The 21,041-nt window shown below is 41.5% G+C and overlaps 1 protein-coding gene across 4 annotated transcripts in view; it reads right to left on the reverse strand.

Annotated features, from left to right (window-relative positions):
* Window positions 1–21,041, reverse strand: part of LOC140202624 (synapsin-3-like) — a 344,209-nt gene that overhangs the window by 133,500 nt on the left and 189,668 nt on the right. For all 4 annotated transcript variants that reach the window (XM_072267691.1, XM_072267692.1, XM_072267693.1 and 1 more), the window contains exon 5: window positions 11,486–11,642. In XM_072267691.1, coding sequence (XP_072123792.1) covers window positions 11,486–11,642 — 157 coding nt within the window. The remainder of the gene's footprint in view (window positions 1–11,485; window positions 11,643–21,041) is intronic.

A 21,041-nucleotide genomic window follows, 5' to 3' on the forward strand; every position in this document is an offset into this window, starting at 1 on the left:
CATCCCAGACTTACAACGGGCTGAGATTCCCTGGGAAAGGCTAAGTGCCAATTGTACTGAGGCAGCCCAGTCTGGCCCAAAGTCGTATCAATCCTATTTCTGCTGACTCCATGGAATTCCACTCAATTTTTGCGAATATTTCCCATTTTCAAGCTTACATCCAGTTTTGATTTGGAAATTATTGTGATAAATTATTCTATAGCCCTTTCAGATACTTTATTCCAATCATAATAAACCACTGCAAAAGCGCTGCAATGAATGTTTCTTGTTCTTTGTGAAAAGCAGTATCAACCAAAGTTGGGAAGATGGAAATAACTCTTCAATTGTAATTTTTACTCATTACTATTTACTCTGCTCTTACACTATCCTTCATTGGTTAATAATTACCAGATTTTGTGTTTATTTTCTCTCTTTTCTTGGCCTATTTTAATTGCATAAATGCCCTCCTCCAAAGCTTCTTCCAAAGTTACTCACTGTATCCATTTTACTAAAATATACAACGGGATACCAGTCATCTCAGGACCATTGTTGGGGTTGAACCAGGTTTAACTTGACAGAGCCACTTGCCTCAGCAGCACACTGAATCTGGGAAGTGCCAGATGTTCCCGATTTGAAAACGGAAGGTCATAAATTGGGGGAAATTGGGTACGTGCAACACAAGAAGTCTGACAGGAAATCTAATATCAGAGTTCTGCAGTAGGATCACAGAATGGCATTTAGCAGTTAGGCAACTCCTGAGGAAAGAATAAACATTTTCTTTTCAAATTGAATACATTTAGTTGGGATTTAAATCAGTCTTCCCAGAAAAGCTTCAGGGATCACAGATTTTAAGTCAATATGCAAAATCCTTGTTTTAAAAATTCTTGTGGTTATGAATGCGTTCCCCCTAGGCATTCTTAATTGCATATATGGAATAGGAATTATAAAGGGCATGTTCTCAAGGTACAGGATGCTAGTCATGCAGAACCAGAGCAGTAGTGAGATTAAAGATATTATACCTATCTACAAGGAAGTAATATCACCACAACATGCTGCGTGGTCATAGAGGAAGGCACCCCATTTATCCAATTAGTTCTTGCATATATTATAGAACATAGAACAATAGACACAGCACAGGCCCTTCAGCCCACACTGTTGTGTCAGCCTATTAACCTACTCCAAGATCAATCTAACCCTTTGCAAATTAAGGACAGCTACTTCGGAAAGTCAGAAGCTCTTTAGGGAAAGTGTAAATTAAACAGTTGTAAATTAAGGAAGATCCTTATACCCACATTCAGATTAATATCAGTATGTTCCTCAACATTTTATGCAAAGGGGAAACAAAAATTTTTGGATTTATTTAGCACCTAAATTCTGATTCTCAGCAACAAAATTTTTCACCAGCTTAAATCCTGTTTGCTGCTGCAAAGCCAGTATAGCTTTAAATTTTGGGCAGCGGGTGCAGGACTCGTCCAGTCAATTCAAGACACTAGAGGCTGCAGATGTTGAAAATTTGTCTGTCCTCTTCTCTCACCCACTGAGTTCCCACAGCACATCATTTGTTTGTCCAGTTGCTCCCCTTAGTTTATTACAGGTTTCAGTTCTTGGACTGCTAACGTTCTGCCCAATCTTTAATCAGCTGGCACTCATTTCCCAATTTCCCAATAATAACTTGTTGTTGTTTAGCCAGGCCTATTGGAGACACAATAAATGCTTTTGAAAATTAATTGCTGGTTTCTCGTCAGGAAACCAGCTTCAGAAACTCTGTCATCACCGATAAAAAAGTAAAATAACTTTGCTCTGAAGTCTGGCCGGAAAACTGCATTTTTTAAATACAGAATTGGCTTATCAGTTACAGATATTGATCATTGTATATCGTACATTTTTTAATTCCTTACCTGCAAGATAACTCCTATTCACAACAGAGGTATTAAGTTCAATCAAAACTTCAAGCAGACAGCTAATAATATTTTGAAGTTAGTAAAGATGATAGAGCCTTAGTTGCTGTGTATGTTTCACATTCTTCCATTACTCTTATCTTGTCTGTCTCAGGCACCCACTACTGTGTAAAGGGAACCTACGTTTCAGGAAAATCTTTCTGGAAATCTCTCATACACACTGCCGCTGTCACCTCAGTCTATCTCCTCTGTAGTAGGCAGAGGTGTCTCCAGTGCTCTCACTTCAAAGTGCAGAGATTGATAGGTATCTCAGTAGCCAAGGCATCAAAGGTTATGGTGAGAAGGTGGGGGAGTGGGACTAAATGGGTGAATGGATCAGCTCCTGATAAAATGGCGGAGCAGACTCAATGGGCCGAATGGCCGACTTCTGCTCCTTTGTCTTATGGTCTTATGGTCTCACTTGAGTAGAACTTTCCCAGGCTATCCTCGCCTTACTGCAACTTCCACACTCCTTTCTCTTTGTTCTGTAGAAGACAGCATAAAACTTACAGAACTTCAATAATGCAGATCTCTGAAACTCCATGTCAGTTTCATCAGGGACGGTTAGCTGCTGAGATCAGGGGCGTGTGTACAGCATTCCTGGTTAATAATGGCACAAGTACCACCTCTCTTAGGCAACCGAAAGTCTAGTCATTTTGGGAGGGGAGGAGTTAAAGTGCCAATTGCCAGCATTTCAAATGCAGTATCATTAATAGCCTGGCTCCTGGCATGTAGCATCAAGGCTGTGTTAGTAGCCACTTTCTCCAGCAGTGCTGAGGCTATGTTAATGCTTTCAAGGGCCTGTCTGGCAGGTTCCCTGAAGGGGAACACTACAGTCCTGAAACACTCAGTCTCCATAGTCCTTCGATAGTAGCTCCCCCCGCAGTAGGATGTAGAGAGAGTGGGCAAGTGGTACATTGGTGATACTGCGTAGGCCAGATAACACCAATCTCTGCTATGGATTCCATTTTAGAAGTAGGGCCCCTCGCAGCCAGTGATAAGCCTGTCAGCCACATATCCAGTAAGTAGCATTAACAGAGTTTGGGGGGTCACTAGTAGTTTCAACTTGCACGTACTGTTATATAAATCTAGACCTTTCCTTTGACGGTTATAGTTTGTAGTAACATACTTCACTTCCCCCCCCATCCCCATGTAGCAGATTCAGAGTGGGGGGAGGGTGTGGTTTGGTTATGCAATTGTTGTAAGTGGGTTGATACCAACCTTCTAAACAGATGGAGTGGCAAAAATCATTCCTATAGGCAGTGCAGTCCTGGACTCCCTTTACAGTTTGAATTTTGTTATTTAAGTAAAACACATAATCAAATGCACTGTAATCCAGGGGTATAAATACCGCTTTCCGAATGTATCGACCTTCTCCAGAACACACCCAACAACAGGACCAGTTAGTACGTGATGTATGTTCATAACCAAGGCAAAGAGAAGTGTTAGTGTTGTGGGATACATCTGCACTTAGGCAGAAAATAGATGTCCATGTTACCCAACATTTATAATGCATATTGGTTACTTAAGGTGGCAAACAGCAAAGATCAAGTGTTCAGTCCATCGGTGCTTATCATAAAGGATCTTCTGCTCACGTTGTGCTGATGGCTTAACATGCAAAATGTGTATCTCTGTCAGCTCTCCTTGACCTTTAACTTGGGATATGTGGTCAGCACACTTGGAATGGACCTTCCCAGAGGAGATCTAGGCACCTCTTTTGTCGGTAGGCTCTCACCAGTACCCAATTTCCCGGCTGTAGGTCTGACACTCTACAGCCAGAACGATCTCCTGGGCCTGAAGAACCTGGTGATGGGGACATTTAAGAGCTATACAATACTGCAACATGCTTTCACTCACAGTGTGGACGTCCAGCTGTTTCATTAAAGGAGAGTCCACTGGCAAGAGCATGGGATATCTCAAACCTATCTCATGTGGAGATAGGCCTGTTACTCAGTTTGGAGCACGGCACATTGTGATGAGGGCCAGTGGAACCACCTCTGGACACTTTAGCTTGATCTGGACACGCAAATTAGCTAACCTATTTTTCAGGTCCCCATTCTGCCTTTCAGTTGCCTGGTAAGATTGATGCTGATAAAGGCAGGTGAAATAACGTTTGCTCTATATGGCTTTTGTCAGTTCCTGCACAACGTTACCCGTAAAGGATGAGCTGTTATCATGAGATTTTTCTCAGGGAACCCAAGCCTAGGAATAAACTCTCATAATAAAATTAAGCAACAGTTATAGCATCATTTCTCTAAATTTGATAAGCTTCTACTCATGAAGAGAACAGCGCAATAACAGGTGTATAATCAGAACCTGAACATTTTGGTAACTGGATAAAGTCTATTTGCTATCTGGTGGCATAGTGGCATCAGCACCAGACTTCAAGGTGAGACGTCCCGTGTTCAAGTCTGGTTGGCTCCTTACCCACTTTCCATCCATACTGGGTTGAGCATCGAGCCAGCAACTCAACCTCGTAAAAAACAGTCAAATGCTACAGAAATGGCAAAAATGCTGCCCGATGCGCCACGAGACGTGAAAAGGAACAACATAAAGTCCATTTGGAGATGTACAAATATCCTCCTGGGGAAGGATGCAGTGGCAGCAAATAATGTCTTTCATAATTTTGTCTCTAGCAAATCACATAGTTGCTGCTAGTTTTCTTGCTATGGCCAAGAATCTCTCATGGTTAAGTATTCCCATCGCCCTTTAAGTTTGCACATAGTGTGCTTCAGTCCATAAAGTCTGTTCATCATGCCGTAATTGTACTACAGAGGTCCCCCGCTTTTCAAACATTCGCTTTACGACACCTCGCTGTTACGAAAGACCTACATTAGTTACCTGTTTTCGCTAACAGAAGGTGTTTTCACTGTTATGAAAAAAGACAGCACACTATAAAAGGCAGCGTGCGCCCCGAGCAGCCAAGCTCCTCCCCCGGAACTGCATTCTAGCCGACATTGTTTAAACATGTGCCTCTGAGCATCTGTGCTTTATGTTGATTTATTTTGAGCATCCATTAGCAAGATGAGTTCTAAGGTATTGGAAAAGCCTAAAAGAGCTCGTAAGGGTGTTACACTTAGCGTAAAACTAGACATAATTAAGCATTTTGATCGTGGTGAACAAAGTAAGGACAAAGTGAGTTTGGCTTGTGGAAGTTGACGAAGATGATGTTGAAGAGGTTTTGGCATCCCATGACCAAGAACTGATGGATGAAGAGCTGATAAAATTGGAAGAGGAAAGGATAACGATCGAAACCGAATGCAGTAGCGAACGGACCGGAAGTGAAGTCGTCCAGGAACTGAACGTGAAGCAACTGCGTGAGATTTTCGCTGCAACTGACAACAATGATTGCAGAAAAGTATGACTTTAATTTTGAAAGGGTACATAGGTTTAGGGCATATTTGCAGGATGGTTTGAGTGCTTACAAAGAACTGTATGATAGAAAAATGCGCGAGGCAAAGCAGTCAAGCATACTGTCATTTTTCAAGACTTCCACATCAGCCACAGCAGACGATGAACCTCGACCTTCGACATCAAGGTAGGCAGATATAGAAGAAGATGACCTGCCTGCCCTGACGGAAACAGACAACGATGAGATAACACCCCAGTGTCCCACCACTCCAACCTCTGATGACTCAGCCTAACACACCATCATCAGTGTGCTCGCTGTCTTCCCGATTCCAGTAAGTGATACTACACTGTACATACATTATTTCTACTTTATATAGGCTGTGTATTTTTCTGTGTTATTTGGTATGATTTTGCAGCTTCATTGCTTAAAGGTTACTGGAGAGAGTGTTTCTGTCGAGAGCCCTTGCGCCGAGAGTTTCTGCCGAGAGCGCTTGCGCCAAGAGCACTTGCGTGAGATTTTCGCTACGGTGGACAGTGCAGCAATGATTGCAGAAGAGAATTTCTACCTTATATTGGCTGTGTATTTATCATATTTTTCCTGCTTTTACTATATGTTACTGTTATTTTAGGGTTTATGTGTTACTTGGCATGATTTGGTAGGTTATTTTTTGGGTCCGCGAACACTCACAAATTTTTCCCATATAAATAAATGGTATTTGCTTCTACACTTTACGACAGTCCGGCTTACGGACTGTTTCATAGGAACACTCTACCTTCGGATGGCAGGGGAAACCTGTAGTTCACCAAAGGAATTTGTCAAGTATCGGCAGCCTGATTGCACTGGAGTGCCATGTGGTCATAAAGATCTGCTGTTGCTACCTTAGCAAAGGAGTCAGCTTGTTTGTTCCCTCCAGTTATTTCACCCTTCCCATTGGTACGAGCCACATAATTTATAAGCAATTGCAGTAACCAATTTAAAAGCAGGAAAAGGTTCATAGTTAGTTCACTGCGTTTTATTGGAGTTCGGAAGAGGTGAGAAACACACGACGTTTCCATAACTGTCCAATGTCATGTGCCACTCCTAAGGCGGAACGAGATTCAGTGCACTGACTGCAAGGCTGCAAGCTTATGTTAAGGCAAAAAGATTCAGCTGCTCGAGCAGAACAGCAGGGAAGATAGCTGTGCCATCTCAGGTATTATGTAGCGTGCACACATCGCATACCCACTAAAATATTCTATATTTTTTATTCAGTATCAGATTGGGAGAAAAAGCTGTCAAAGAAAAATTACATGTGGGCTTACATTAGGTGACATTTTACAACAGGCAGATTTCAGATTGTACAAGTTCTTAAGTAACAGTTCAGGAATGGATTATTTAAAGTAACCTGCATAGTCTATGGTGCTGCTGGTGAAGCAGGTGGGAACTGTTATCAGAGTTGTCTTGGCACAAGAGTACCTTCAAGCCCAGTGGCCAGGCAGTTTGCAAACATAAGCAAGGACCCCTTGGGAACATCCCCATGTTTACCCCTACCATGTCCACTGTCAAACTTCCATGTTTGTTGGATCGAAGAATCACTTGGAATTTCTTTCACATTTAGAATAGCATTTTCTAACAACTATATTGCTCAAAACAAAAATAACCAGTCACAAGTGGGTCACTTAAGTCAAATGTGTATAAAACAAGCAATGTTAAAAACCAAAGTTTACAGTTAAATTTTAAGCAGAAGTTAATCCAACTAGCCAAAATTTGGTCACTGCAAATCTTGTTAAATATAAAACACAGCTATGAGTTAAAATCACATCCAAATTGTATAGGATAACTATTGTAATACCTTAAAAATATACAATATTGCCCAGAGGCTATGGTGGAGCAGCCTGAGAAGTTTCACACAAGTATTGTCCATGTTCCCCTTAACAGCTTTAATCCTTTGATGTTGTAATTGCTTTTGGCGGTATTGTAAAACACTCACAATTTTCCTTAACTCTTTCATCAAAGTTCGAAGTAAATTTTATTATCAAAGTATATATATGTCACCATCTCACACAAGTAACAGTAAATGCTTTTCCTTTAACTTAGGTTACAACTTATTTACAACAGCATTTATTAAAAAAACAGGCGTCCTCACTTGTAGAGTTAATCCAGATACTTTTGAAAACATTTACGTGCATTTCTACATATTCATTAACATCATTGTCTCCTATCCAATGCATTTTTATGTCAATCTACAGGACAAGGGAAACATTTTCTTAGAGCTCTTACTAGATCAGTTCAAGGTATATGTCAATCAACATTTCACTCATTCCCTCTGCACCCCTCCATATCCCATCTCCTGTAGTGCCATTGGGAACTGCCACCTGTGGCAGGGCACTGGCTGACGTCAGCCTTACAAAGTACACAAGAGGCCTCAGCTGGTATGAGTTTTATTGAAACCGTGCTTGAGTGGGGAAGGCAGAGGTACAACATCTAGTTCATCCTCAGACTCTGGTGCTTTGTTTCTTTTCAAGCACTGAGGTAGTTTTTCACTGTCCTTTTTGTGTCTTTTCCTTGTTTAATTTTTGCTCACTTTCTCTGCTTTTTTGCAGGATTCATCTAACAGCTTTTACAATTCACGTCTACATTGGACAGTCACAGGCCACCCTACAGTCTTCTCTCATTTCCCTTTCTCTAACAACACATCTTCAGACATTCACTTAGTACACTCCACACACACCAATATACTTCTCAGTGTACTTAATGCTTTCTGGTACAAGCAAGGACACTACCAGACTCCTTTAGAGTACTGGGACAGGGGACCTTCATGCTACAATTCACACACACACACACACACACAATCAGAGCATGCACACAGACATATATTTTGGAATTCTTTTTTTTGAACAACACACTTGCCAAATTTTTCTGTGCCTTATGTGGGACTCCAACCGCAGCAACTTCATCTGTTTTTTAATGCTGCGGCTTTCCTATGCCGGTGACAGAAGTGGCATACCTTGACTCCTCCACATAGGATGAAATTTGCATTCCAGCAGCAGATTCAGTCCCTTACTCAAATATGACCAGTCAAGATGGCTATCGGTGCTGAATTCTTTTCTCCCGGATAATGAAGCCAAGGGTTAGCCATCTCTGTGGAACCTCCAAGTAACTGTTGGAGTAACTTTTGTCGCCAATAATAAAATAAAATAACTGAAATAACTGTGCCCAGAACACATGCACTTGTGTGACACAAGCATTCTTTTATTTTACGTGTGCACAAGGAGAACAGCACGAGCTTGTCACCCACACTGTTTTGATGTCTGAACAGTTTACTGTTCAGACAAAACTGGCTTAACAGTTATGGATATTGATCATTGTAAATTGTATACGTTTGAATTCCTTACTTACAAGATCAATAAAGGTGTTAAAGTCAATCAAAACTTCAAGCGTACAGCTGATGATATTTTGAAGTTAGTAAAGACAATAGAGCCTTGGTTGTTGGATATACTTCACATCATTCCATTATTCTTATCTCAACTGTCTCTGGCACCTCCTATTGTGTAAAGGGATGCTATGTTTTAGGAAAGCTTTTCTGGAAAAGTCTCACTGCAGAAGCCTCACTTGTCTGGCTTGAGTACACACCGCCACAGTCACCACAGCCTATCTCATCTGCAGTAAACAGAGGCATCTCCGGCAGTTTCACTTCAAAGGTCTTGCTTGACTACAACTGCCCCAGACTATCCTTGCCTTACCACAATTTCCACAACTCCATGCAAGAATACCAATGAACTATAGCTAATTATATCTTCAAAAATGCATGTGCAAAATATGTATTTTAAAGATTAAGGTCTATCCTCTCATATATTTTTAGGTTCACAGGCATCTTCCATTAAGTTACTGAGTAACGTATATAAATAAACGTTGAATCAAGCTATTGTGTATGTCTTGCAAAAAAGATAGTCTGCTTATACCCAAAGTCTATCTTTCATATACACTCCCTCCTTCAAATATTTCCAAGGTGCAGATCAAGCAAACAGTTGAAGAAACAACTTAAAGTGAACTTGTCAGCTAGGACATCTCAGACAAGAATGGATATAGAGAAATGTAGTTTTAATCAGGGTCACTCTAGTCAATCACTTTCATTTAAGCTTGCCATAAAAAAATAGAACATAGAACAAGCTTCCCCATATCAATGAGTGCTTGAATGGTCAGTGTGAAAGGGCTTATTTTGAAAAAATAGAACAAGCTTCCCCATATCAATGCATCATAAGATAATTACTTACCATTCCTTTCCATGTGCCAACCTGCATACACACTTTTAATTCCTCACAGTCTCCTAACATTCGTTTCAAAATCTTTTGCCTATCTTTGGATCTATTCAATACCTTTTGCTAATTATGTGGAAGATAAAATATTTATAGTACTTCATCAGTGGGATGATAATCAAACCAGCTTTTTATTTATTATTTGAATTTACAGTACATATTATGACAGAACTTGAGTTCATGTTTCCCAATTCAAGTTCCAAGGCACAGACTCAGTATCACAACCAGTGTGCTACCACATCTCAAGTAGCCTAAACCTTCTACTTTCTCAGAAATATTTTACAAGTTAAGATGCTCAGCAACAATTCTTTGAACCAAGGTGGGCATTATCCAGAGATAAAAGAAACTCATTTCACTCACATTTAATAACTCGGCTCTTGTTTGTCAATATATTAGGTAAGCCTGATGAAAGATCTTTGACCAAAGGCATGGAACTTATTTTTCTCTCACAGTGGCTGCTTGGTCCGTGAAATATTTGAAGTATTTTGGTTTCTACTGCCATAGAATCATACAACATGAAATAAGCCCTTTCACACTGACCATTCAAGCACTCATTTACACTAACCCACACTAATTCAACAGGTGTAAGGGAACTGCCTGTACTAAGTCCTGCACAAATGTTACATACCTCCTTTTTAACATGGGAAGTGGGTATCATGGACAATGGCAAGATGTTCTAAAAGTGAGCAAATTGTTAAGCCATTTCAGAGAGCAGTTAAAAGTTAATGAAAGTACTTTGGGTGTATATCTGACTGAAACAACAGGCTTTATTTTCTCCAAATATTAGATTAGATTAGATTATGAGGACATACAGCCCTCTTTTATTGTCATTTAGTAATGCATGCATTAAGAAATGATACAATGTTTTTCCAGAACGATATCACAGAAACACATGACAAACCAACTTAAAAACTGACAAAAACCACATAATTATAACATATAGTTACAACAGTGCGAAGCAATATCATAATTTGATAAGAACAGACCATGGACACGGTAAGAGTCTCAAAGTCACTCGAAAATCCCATCATCTCACGCAGACGGTGAACCTCCAGCACCGCAAACTTGCCAATGCAGCATCCTGGAAGCATCCGACCGCGGTCTGACTCCGAGTCCGTCCGAAAACTCCGAGCCTCCGACCAGCTCTCCGACACCAAGCACCGAGCACCATCTCTGCGAGTGCTCCGACCCCAGCCCCAGCAACAGGCAATAGGCAAAGCCGAGAATCTGGGGCCTTCCCCTCCAGAGATTCTCGATCACACAGTAACAGCGGCAGCAAAGCAGGCATTTCAGAAGTTTCTCCAGATGTTCCACCGTGCCTCTTCACCTCTGTCTCCATCAAATCAGGATTGTGCATGGCACCCTACTTCACAGATATGATATCATTCGGAACGGCCGGGCGCGCTGCGTCGCGCAGCCATCTTCTCCTCCCTCCTATTACTGAACTAGATTGGAAATTTTGGATAATTTTGTTCCAGGAATTGTATTTACTATGGATATATTTAATTGAATTTAAGTTCCCCAGCTGCCATGATGGGATTCAATGTGGATTTGGATCAAAAGTCCACTCCTCTAGGTGATTGGTCCAGAAACATAACACACCAAAAATACTATCTTCTGCTTTGTAGAGTCTAGAGCTACTTTCTGGAATCTCTCTGAGAAGTATAGGAGTAGGATGCTGCTGACCATTGGCTGCCCATAGGCTGCTTTTCACTTTCACAGCTTCAATGCAAGATATAAGGCAGCCTGTGGTGTACAGTAGAAATACGTCATCCGTGCTTAACTTACCAGAACAAAGCAACTTGAACCAAGAGCCCAAAGTCAATGAGGTTGACCTACCAGAAGATGATCTAGAATGCTTTCACATGGCTTCCACTAAAGACCAAAATACCACAACGCAAGACACAAGCACTCAAACTCACCATCCAGGGCTTGTTACAGAAGTTGTAGATGGACTGGAGAGAATTAAGTGCAGGCACTCTACCATACTGCAAGCCAATGATGAGGTTACGAAAGTCCTCGCCTTGGGCCATATTATACGCATGCTGACGAATGAGAACAAAGTCTGGTTTGAATGACCTGCAAGAGCATCAGAGAAAAGAACTGAATCAGTGAAATGAATAAACAGACTTCTGCCACTGAATATTTCAAAAAGGATACAAATTTGTTCATTGTTAAATGGGCCAAACAAGTGATATATATTGTTTTTACTGGAAGCAAATTTCAGATGCAGCATTCAATCCACCTAGCTAACTTTGACATAGTATACCCAGAAAAAAAAGGACAAACTAATTCCTTTTTTTAAAACAAGAAGAGAGTTAATTAGAACTGAAGGAATAAATCTCAGACAACAGGAATTCTGCAGATGCTGGAAATTCAAGCAACACACATTAAAGTTGCTAGTGAACACAGCTGGCCTGACGAAGGGTCTCGGCCTGAAACGTCGACTGCACCTCTTCCTAGAGATGCTGCCTGGCCTGCTGCGTTCACCAGCAACTTTGATGTGAATAAATCTCAGAGTATTTTACAGGGAGATGTCATGTCTCCACAAAAAAGTTGAGGAAAGCAGCAATGTTAAGGCTCAGGTAACATTGTGGATCACAAGAGTTACACCAGACTACTCGAAACCCTGTGCTGGATAAGAGCCATCAATTATCTCCTGGTCATGTACTGTTATACACCACTGGAATTCAAGAGGCACTGCCAAGGTTCAGCCCAAGCAATTGAAACAAGAGCACAAACAAGAAGCAGGTTCAGAGCAAGTTGGCAGAGGCATTTTTTTTTAAATAATGGGGCATTTTCAGAGTAGGAAGTGGTGACAAGTATTGTCTCCCAGGGTTTTGGTGAAGGGAACGTGTAGATGGATAATTAAAATTGTTTGAAAGTCACACATCTATATGACAGGCAAAGACATTCCTGAAAAAAAGGAAGTAGAGAAATGGCAGGCAATTATAATTAATAGGAAGGAGCTGTCACGTCCAATAAATAGACCAGATTTGATTCCGTCAGCTCAATGGCCTGCAATGAATACCGCTTAATGCAGGCTGTCGCCCATTATGCTTCGAATATGCTGAGCCTCCCCAGATATTGTGTCATATGTAAAACCGATTATTACAATGTTGGCAACATTCATGATTATCAAGTCTGCTTCAATGTTGCAGAAAGCAAGGCAGCCCTGAAACATAAGAAATTGACTTGGTGACTGCACAGGAAACTCAGACCGGAGGTGTTGTCCAAGGCTGCCCAGTTGCTGATACTCAGTACACATTGCCACCCACAAATACAGATTCAACTCAGAAATGGACATGAAGGGGCAGAGTGGGTGGGAACGCGAGTGGAAAAATACAAACACATGCAATGTTCCCGGAATCCCTGGGCTGGAGAGGGCAGTTCCAGAGAACACCACGAGATACAGCTTGGAATGTGGAAGAGATTCCAAACCTGGAACATCCCAGTCCTTTCTCCATACAGTCGGCAGTTCCACTGGGAGGGTAACTGAAACGGTATTCCCCCATTGGGATTTTCACTACTTGCTTCTTTCTCTGTGGTCACCGGCAAGCACGAGTGCTGAGTCTTGATGCACATTTACAAACAGGAATCACATAGAGGTTTCAATAAGGAAGGAGGCTACTGAATCTTTGCTGCAAGAACAATCCACTTAACTGCAGAGTGCGTAACAAGCACTTCAGCTCAAATGCCAGCCACAGCATACTCCATTCAAATCTCAATTGCCTGTGTTCGACTCATAACTCTCCATGTCTCTCCCTTCCATGTACCTATCCAAAACCCTCTTAAAAGTTGCAATTGGACCCAACTCAGCCTCAGCAGTCCTTCTGGCAGCTCATTCTAGGTACTTCCTATTCTCTATGTAAAGTAGTTGCTGCTTGGTTCTCTTTCAAATCTCTCCCCTCTTATCTTGTATATGTGTCTTCTAGTTTTGGACATCCTATCCCTGGGGAAAGGACTAAGATTGTCCAACTTATCCATACTCATCAGGATTTTATCAACTTCTATATGGTCACCTCTCATTCCCCTAGCTTCAACATGGCCGATCTCTCCTTATAACTCAGAGCCTCTAGTCCAGGAAGCACCCTCATCTATCTTCGATGGGATGTCTAAAACACGAGAAATTCTGCAGACGCTGGAACTCCAACGCAACACATACGAAACGCTGGAGGAACTCAGCAGGTCAGGCAGCATCTATGGAAATAAATAAACAGTGGACCTTTCGGGTCAAGACCCTTTTTCAGGGCTGAAAAGGAAGGGGGAGGACGCCAGAATAAAAAGGTGGGGGGACGGGAAGGATGACACGCTAGAAGGTGGTAGGTGAAGCCAGGTGGGTCGTAAAGACAAAGGGCTGGAGAAGAAGAAATCTGAAAGGAAAGGAGAGGAGAGTGGACTATCTGAGAAAAGGAAGGAGGGGCAGACCCAGGGGGACGTGATAGGCAGGTGAGGAAAGGTAAGAAACCAGAGTGGGATATAGAAGAAGAGGGGAGGGGGAAGGAATATATATCTCTTCTGCACCCTTAAAAAGTAGACCAGAACTGTACACAATACCCAAATTGTGGCCTCTTTAATGACTTGTGTTACTGTGACATAACCTGCCTACTCCTAAACCCAGACTAATGAAGACCAGCACCCTAAATGTCTTCTTCACCATCCTGTCTTCTTACGGAGCCACTTTCAGCCAACTGTGCACCTGCACGCTTAAGTCTCATCAGTGACCTACCATTCACTGTACAAGTCCTAGCCAGGTTTGAATGATCAAAATGCATCAGCTCACACTTATCTAAATTGAAATCCATTTGCTGTTCCTCAACCTATCTCCTTAACTGATCAAGGTCTTTTTGCAATTCACTGAAACCTGCTTCATTATCAACAAGACCTGCTAATTTAAGTATAATCAACAGACATGCTAATCGCACCATGTACATTCATATCACAATTATTTACAAACATAATGAATAACAGAGATTCCTAACAGGGAGTTAAGAGGTGAGTTGCTTGCCACAGGACTCCTAGGCTCTGACCTGCTCTGATAGAAACACTGTGTATACAGCTACTCCAGTTCTGTTGCTGGTTACTGGTAACCCCAGGATACTGAGCATGGTGAATTCAATGATGGTAATGCCTTTGAGTGTCAGGGAGTAATAGCTGAATTTCCTCTGAATTGTCATTGCCTGGCATTTGTGTGGCATGAATGTTATTTGGCACCAATCAACCAGGGGCTTGATGATCTTCAGGCCCAATGTTCCCTCTAATTTGTAATGACCAGTGTGCACAAAAACCTTGTGCTGTGCAATTTTTTGCCCAGTGACAACAACATGTGAGCACTGACTAATTTCTTCAATAAAAATAGTATCATTAAGCCAGTTCTAAAATTTGCAGATAAATCATCACAAACTCCACATCAGAAATCAGAAAAGGAAATGTGACTGTGTACGATTGTGAAATACAGTTAACATGCCAACGAGGTAGAGGGTGACAACCTTTTGTGCGCAGTTTAAGTTCTCTTGTGCGCTAGAAGCAACAGATGTGCGTGCATGCAGATGCGCACACCTTAGAGGGAATATAGTCCAGGTCTTGCTGCATTTGGCCTGAAGCTGCATACCTTCTGGTCCTATTTCCTAGCACGATCTCACTACCAGTAGAAATCCCCTTGATTTATGATCACAACTAAGAAATCTTCAGATTTACCCAAAGTTTTCTAGTACCAAAAATACTCACCGGGGCCCTGAAAGAAAATCCACAACTAAGAGGGGGTGGGGGGGGGGAGTGGTCATTGTTTAACAACAAAGCCCATTTAAGACAGGGATGAAGCATTATTTTTTGTTCTCAAACTGTGAGTCTTCCCACTTCCTCCAAGGGCGGTGGAAGCTGAATCTTTGAATGAATGTTTTTAAGACAGAGGTATGGCACATGGTAAACAAAGGGGTGAAAGGTTACCTTGGGTGAAGTTGAGGATATAATCTCGTTAGCTACATCCATCTGAGGGATCAGAAGCGAATCATGTAAATTCATGCGCAGCAAGCAGCATGAGGGATAGAAGTTTAAGATTTCCCACAGGAGATCTAACCAAACCTAACCCCAACCTACCGTATGCTGTGAGATCACGTGATCCTGCATGTGACTTCCTGCAGCAACATCCAGAGCAGCACAGATGATGGCTGCAGCCCTGATGAAGTGCCTCGGCCCGAAAAGTTGACTGTTTACTCTTCTCCATAAATGCTGCCTGGCCTGCCGAGTTCCTCCAGCATTTATGTGTGATGGTACCACAGATGAAAATCAAGCCATAAGTTCCTCCACCCCACACGCGAGTAAACTATGGATAACATTATTTTGCATTGTGGGGAGGGAACGTCGACTCAGACCATGAGGGGCCTGCGTCAGGCATTTTCATGCCTTACAAGGCGCAGAATGGAAGTCTATGTGGGGCCCCACTCCTCGCACAGACACTAGAGCAATATGTGATTAAGTGCCCTTTCTCAAGGGCACAAACACGCTGCCACAGCTGAGGCTCCAACTAGCGACCTTGCATTTTGCATTGACTTGGGTCTAAATAGCTTTAAAACAACAAAAATGCCACAAAACATCGACGATAAATTCATTTTTTTAAAGTTCCATTTATTCCAGTGTCAAAATGATTCTAAGCAAGCTCAGAACCCTACAAAGCACCGTCTATGAAATCCAGGTTCTCCCACACATCCACCCAAAGTCAGACTAGCAAAGTAGAACTTGAGACAGCAGCCTTTTACAGTACCAGCTGTAATGTTGGGGTTGGATTTCTGCCACTGCCTGTAAGGAGTTTGCATTTTCTCCCCAGGACAGTGTGGGTGTGCTCCAGATTTCTCTCACATTTGCCAACGATGTACTGTTAAGGTTACGGTTTGTGAGTCGTGGGTATTTTATGATAGCACTGGAAGCACAGTGACACTTGTGGGTTGCTCAGTACAACCCTCGCTGATTTGATTTGACATAAATAATGTATTTTACTGTATGTTTCAATGTACATGTGACATATTAAACTAATCTTCATCTTTATTAGAGTACAAAGTTAATGGCAGGATCCCTAGCGGTGTGGAGGAACAGAGTGACCAAGGGGTCCACGCCCATAGATCCTTTAAAATTGCCTCACAGGTTAATAGGGTGATTAAGAAGCCTTCGTTAGTCAGGAGATTGAATACAAGATCCACGAAATAATGTTGCAATTCTATAAACTCCAGTTAGACCACACTTGGAGTATTGTTTTCAGTTCTGGTCACTTCATTACAGGAAGGATGTGGAAGCTTTCGAGAGGCTGCAGAAGAAATTTGCCAGGATACTGCTTGGATTGGAGAGCACTTCTTATGAGGATAGGTTGAGCAAGTTACAGCCTTTCTCTCGTGAAGGGAAAAAGATGAAAGTTGACTTGATAGAGATGTAGAAGATGATAAGAAGCACAGATAGAGTGGACAACCAGCACTACTTTCCCAGGGCGGCAATGGTTAATATGAGACAACATACTTTTTAAGTGATGAGAGGGGAGACATCAGAGGTGACTTTTTTTTAAACACAGAGAGTGGTAAGTTCATGGAACACACTGACAGGGGTACTGGTGGCAGAGGCAAATACATTCGGGACATTTAAGAGATTCTTACAAAGACACATGAATGAAAGAAAAATGTAGGGCTATGGGGGATAGAAGGTTTAGATTGATCTTAGAATAGGCTAAAGTTCAGCACAACATCATGGTCCAAAGTTACTATGTTCTATGTTCTAAATTTCTTCTGCACCCTTTTTATGGCCTTCACTTTTCTCCCAAAATGGGGTAAAAAAGTGAGTTTCTGCATGTGTATCTAATGTTTTAGTGATATTTGAGTAACATTGTAAATATATTTTTTGATTAAGCATTCTTGTTCAGTTAAATAATTCATAATGTGTTTTATGTAAAAGTAGGTGAATGGCATACGTTATTACGCCACCACGTCATACGTGCGTGTCTCTCTAAAGTAAAAAATGAAACTACGACATGCATTCCTAGCTCTTTGTTTTTGGTTTCAATTAGTTTCACATTTTAGAGTTACAAAGCATAACACCACACAATTTGAAAACTTCCAAAACTCAAGGAAATTAAACGGCAAGCAACTATTAATGTTAAAAGTTTGGGTTGCTTTCTGGTTCAGATATCTCTGACCTTCTCTGAAATAAAAGCATGCTAATATCTCAAATAAAGAGATTTCAAATGTGGAACTATACTTTTTAAATCAGATATAGACATTTCCCAGATTTCTTTCAAGTGTGACACAAACCCACAATTACAACCATTATAAAGTGATGTAATTTGATGGATCTCAGGCCAAGACCAGTAGCTCATGGTGAGTAATTTCCACTTGTTTAGAAATTTAGTGTATTCATGCATGAATAACTCCTTTGTCATGCTAGGAAAGATATTTCTACAATCTGGGAAAACAAGCTTACTGCAGCAAAAGGCAGGAAGCCAAATACATCTCGATTTGAGTACTATAGTGGAAGTGTCGAGACTAACATGAAAGAGCATGCTATCTTGGATAAATAGGCCTTGCAGTAGGTAAAATTGATAAGTGAACAGAATCATCCCACTGCATGGAGTGAACTTATTGGAGTTCTTTGAGGATATAATGAGCGCAGTGGATAGAGGGGAACAGATGGATTTTGTTTACTTGGATTGCGTTCAATAAGGTGTCGCATAAAAGACTTATCCATAGGATAAGGACACATAGAGTTGGGGGTTATGTATTAGTATGGATAGAGGGTTGGTTAACTAACAGAAAGCAGAGAGTTGGATACATAGGTGTTAGTCTGGTTGGCAATCAGTGGTGAGCGTTGTGCCACAGGGGTTGGTGCTGGGCCCGCAACTGTTCACGATATACATTAACCATCTGGAAGAGGGGACCGAGTATAGTGTATCTAAGTTTGTTGATGATACTAAATTGAGTGGAAAAGCAAATCGTGCAGAAGATATGGGGAGTCTGCAGAGAGATATAGTTAGGTTAAGTGAGTGGGCAAGCATCTGGCAGATGGAGTACAATATTGGTAAATGCCAGGTCATCCACTTTGAAAAAATTGCAGCATGCTGCTGTGCAGAGGGACTTGGGAGTGTTTGTGCCTGAATCACAAAAGGCTGGTTTGCAGATGCAGCAAGCTATCAAGAAAGCAAATGGAATGTGGCCTTCATTGCTAGAGGGATTGAATTTAAGAGCAGGGAGGTTGTGCTGCAACTGTACAGGGTACTGGTGAAGCCGCACCTGGAGGACTGTGTGTAGTTCTGGTCTCCTTACTTGAGGAAGGATATACTGGCTTTGGAGAGGAGCTTCACCAGGTTTCCAGAGATGAAGAGGTTAGACTACAAAGACAGATTGAGTTGGCTGGGACTGTACTCGCTGGAATTCAGAAGACTGAGAAGAGATCTTATAGAAACATATAAAATTATGAAAGGGACAGATAAGATAAAAGCAGAAAAGTTGTTTCCACTGGTAGGTGGGACTAGAACCAGGAGACATAGCCTCAAGATTTGGGGGAGTAGATCTGAGACGGAGATGAGGAGAAACCTGCTTTTCCCAGAGAGTGGTGAATCTGTGGAATTCTCTGCCCAATAAAGCAATGGAGGCTACCTCAGTAAATATATTTAAGACAAGGGTGGATAGATTTTTGAATAGTAGGGGAATTAAGGGTTAAGGTGAAATGGAAGGTAGGTGGAGATCAGTCCATGGCTAGATCAGCCAGATGGCCTACTCCTGCTCCTATTTCTTATGTTCTTATGGTTGAACATGTTGCAGCTAGCAATTATCAAATGCTAATCATTGAATCTGAATAATATCAGCACCTTCTTTCCACATGTCCAGCCAATATTTGCCCCTCAGATCAATATCAATAAATCAGATAATCTGGCTACAAGATTCACTAGTATGAGAAAATCTGCAGATGCTGAAAATCCAAGGCAAAACACACAAAATGCTAGAGGAACTTAGCAGGTCAGGCAATAGAAATAAGCAAATATTCAAAATTTCAGGCCAAGACCCTTCATCGGGACTGCTGAAAGGTCCTTCAGTACTTTGGGTGTTTTGCCTTTAAACTGACTACTGTCTGCAGTGGTTGAATGGTCTTTACCTCAAACCATTCTTAACTGGCTGTAAGGAGCAATCCTGTGGCCAAGAAATTTGCTTTCAAAACCTAATCCCCTTAAGCAAGATGAATCAGAACTGGATTAATTATCACTGACATACGACATGAAGTTTGTTGTTCTGTGGTAGCAGAACCGTGTAAGGATGTAAAAATTTATCAATTATAAAAATGAAATAATGTGTGAAAAGGAATAATGAGGTAGTATTCATGTACCATTCAGAAATCTCATGGTGGAAGGAAAGAAGTTGTTTCTGAATCATTGAGTGTGGGTTATCTGGCTCCTGTACCTGATCCCCGATGGTAGAAGCACAAAGAGGGCAAGTCCTAGATGATTCTTAATGATGGATGCTGCTTTCTTGAGGTTTCGTCTCTTGACGATGTTCTCAGTGGTGGGAAGGGCTGTGCCCATGATTGAACTTGTTGAGGCTTTTTGTGATCCTCTGCAATGGATGTTCCATACCAGGCTGTGATGTAATCAGTCAGAATGCTCTTCACTATACATCTATATTTGTACAAGTCTTTGGTAACATACCAAATCTCCTCAAACTCCTAATGAATTAAAACTGCTGACATGCCTTCTTCATCATTGCATCAATGTGTTGGACCCAGGATAGATCCCCTGAAATTTCAGGAACTTGAAGTTGCTCACCTCTCAATGAAGATTGCTGTCTGTCCTTCTGATTTCCCCTTGCCAAAGTCCACAATCAGTTCCTTGGTCTTGCTGAGGTTAAGTGCGATGTTGTTGGTGGCAACACCACTCAACCAGCTGATCTATATCGCTCCCATAAACCTCTTCGTTGCCATCTAAGATTCTACCAATAACAGTGGTATCATTGAGAAATTTATAGATGGTGTTTGAGTTGTGCTTAGCCACACTGTCATGAATGTAGAGAGATCCGTGTTCTTACACAGATCTGCATGACATCTATGTAAGAACATACTCTGTCAACAGCAAGAAGGGGAATTTGCCACTTCGCCTTTGGCCTCACAACTCGGAAACAGTGAGAATGGGTCATTCATTTCTACAGGGTTGCAAGGGCATGTTGCCTTGTGAGACCAATGAATAAGCTCAACCCTTCCTGAAACTACAGAACAGGATGTCAAAGGAAATAAAGACAAATGTGCGATACAGGAGGCAGGTACGAAGCCAAATGGCAAATTGGCCTTTATTGTCAGATGTTTTAAGTACAAGAATAAAGATGTCTTATTACAAATATATGGAACTCTAATAAGACCAAATTGCATGCAATTTTGGCCTTCTTTCCTAAGAAAAAGACAGACATTGCAATAGAGGTTGTACAACAAAGAATCAATAGACTGGTTCGTAGACTGCTGGGT

Source organism: Mobula birostris, chromosome 9 (genome assembly GCF_030028105.1).
Source record: "Mobula birostris isolate sMobBir1 chromosome 9, sMobBir1.hap1, whole genome shotgun sequence".
Lineage (NCBI taxonomy): Eukaryota > Metazoa > Chordata > Chondrichthyes > Myliobatiformes > Myliobatidae > Mobula > Mobula birostris.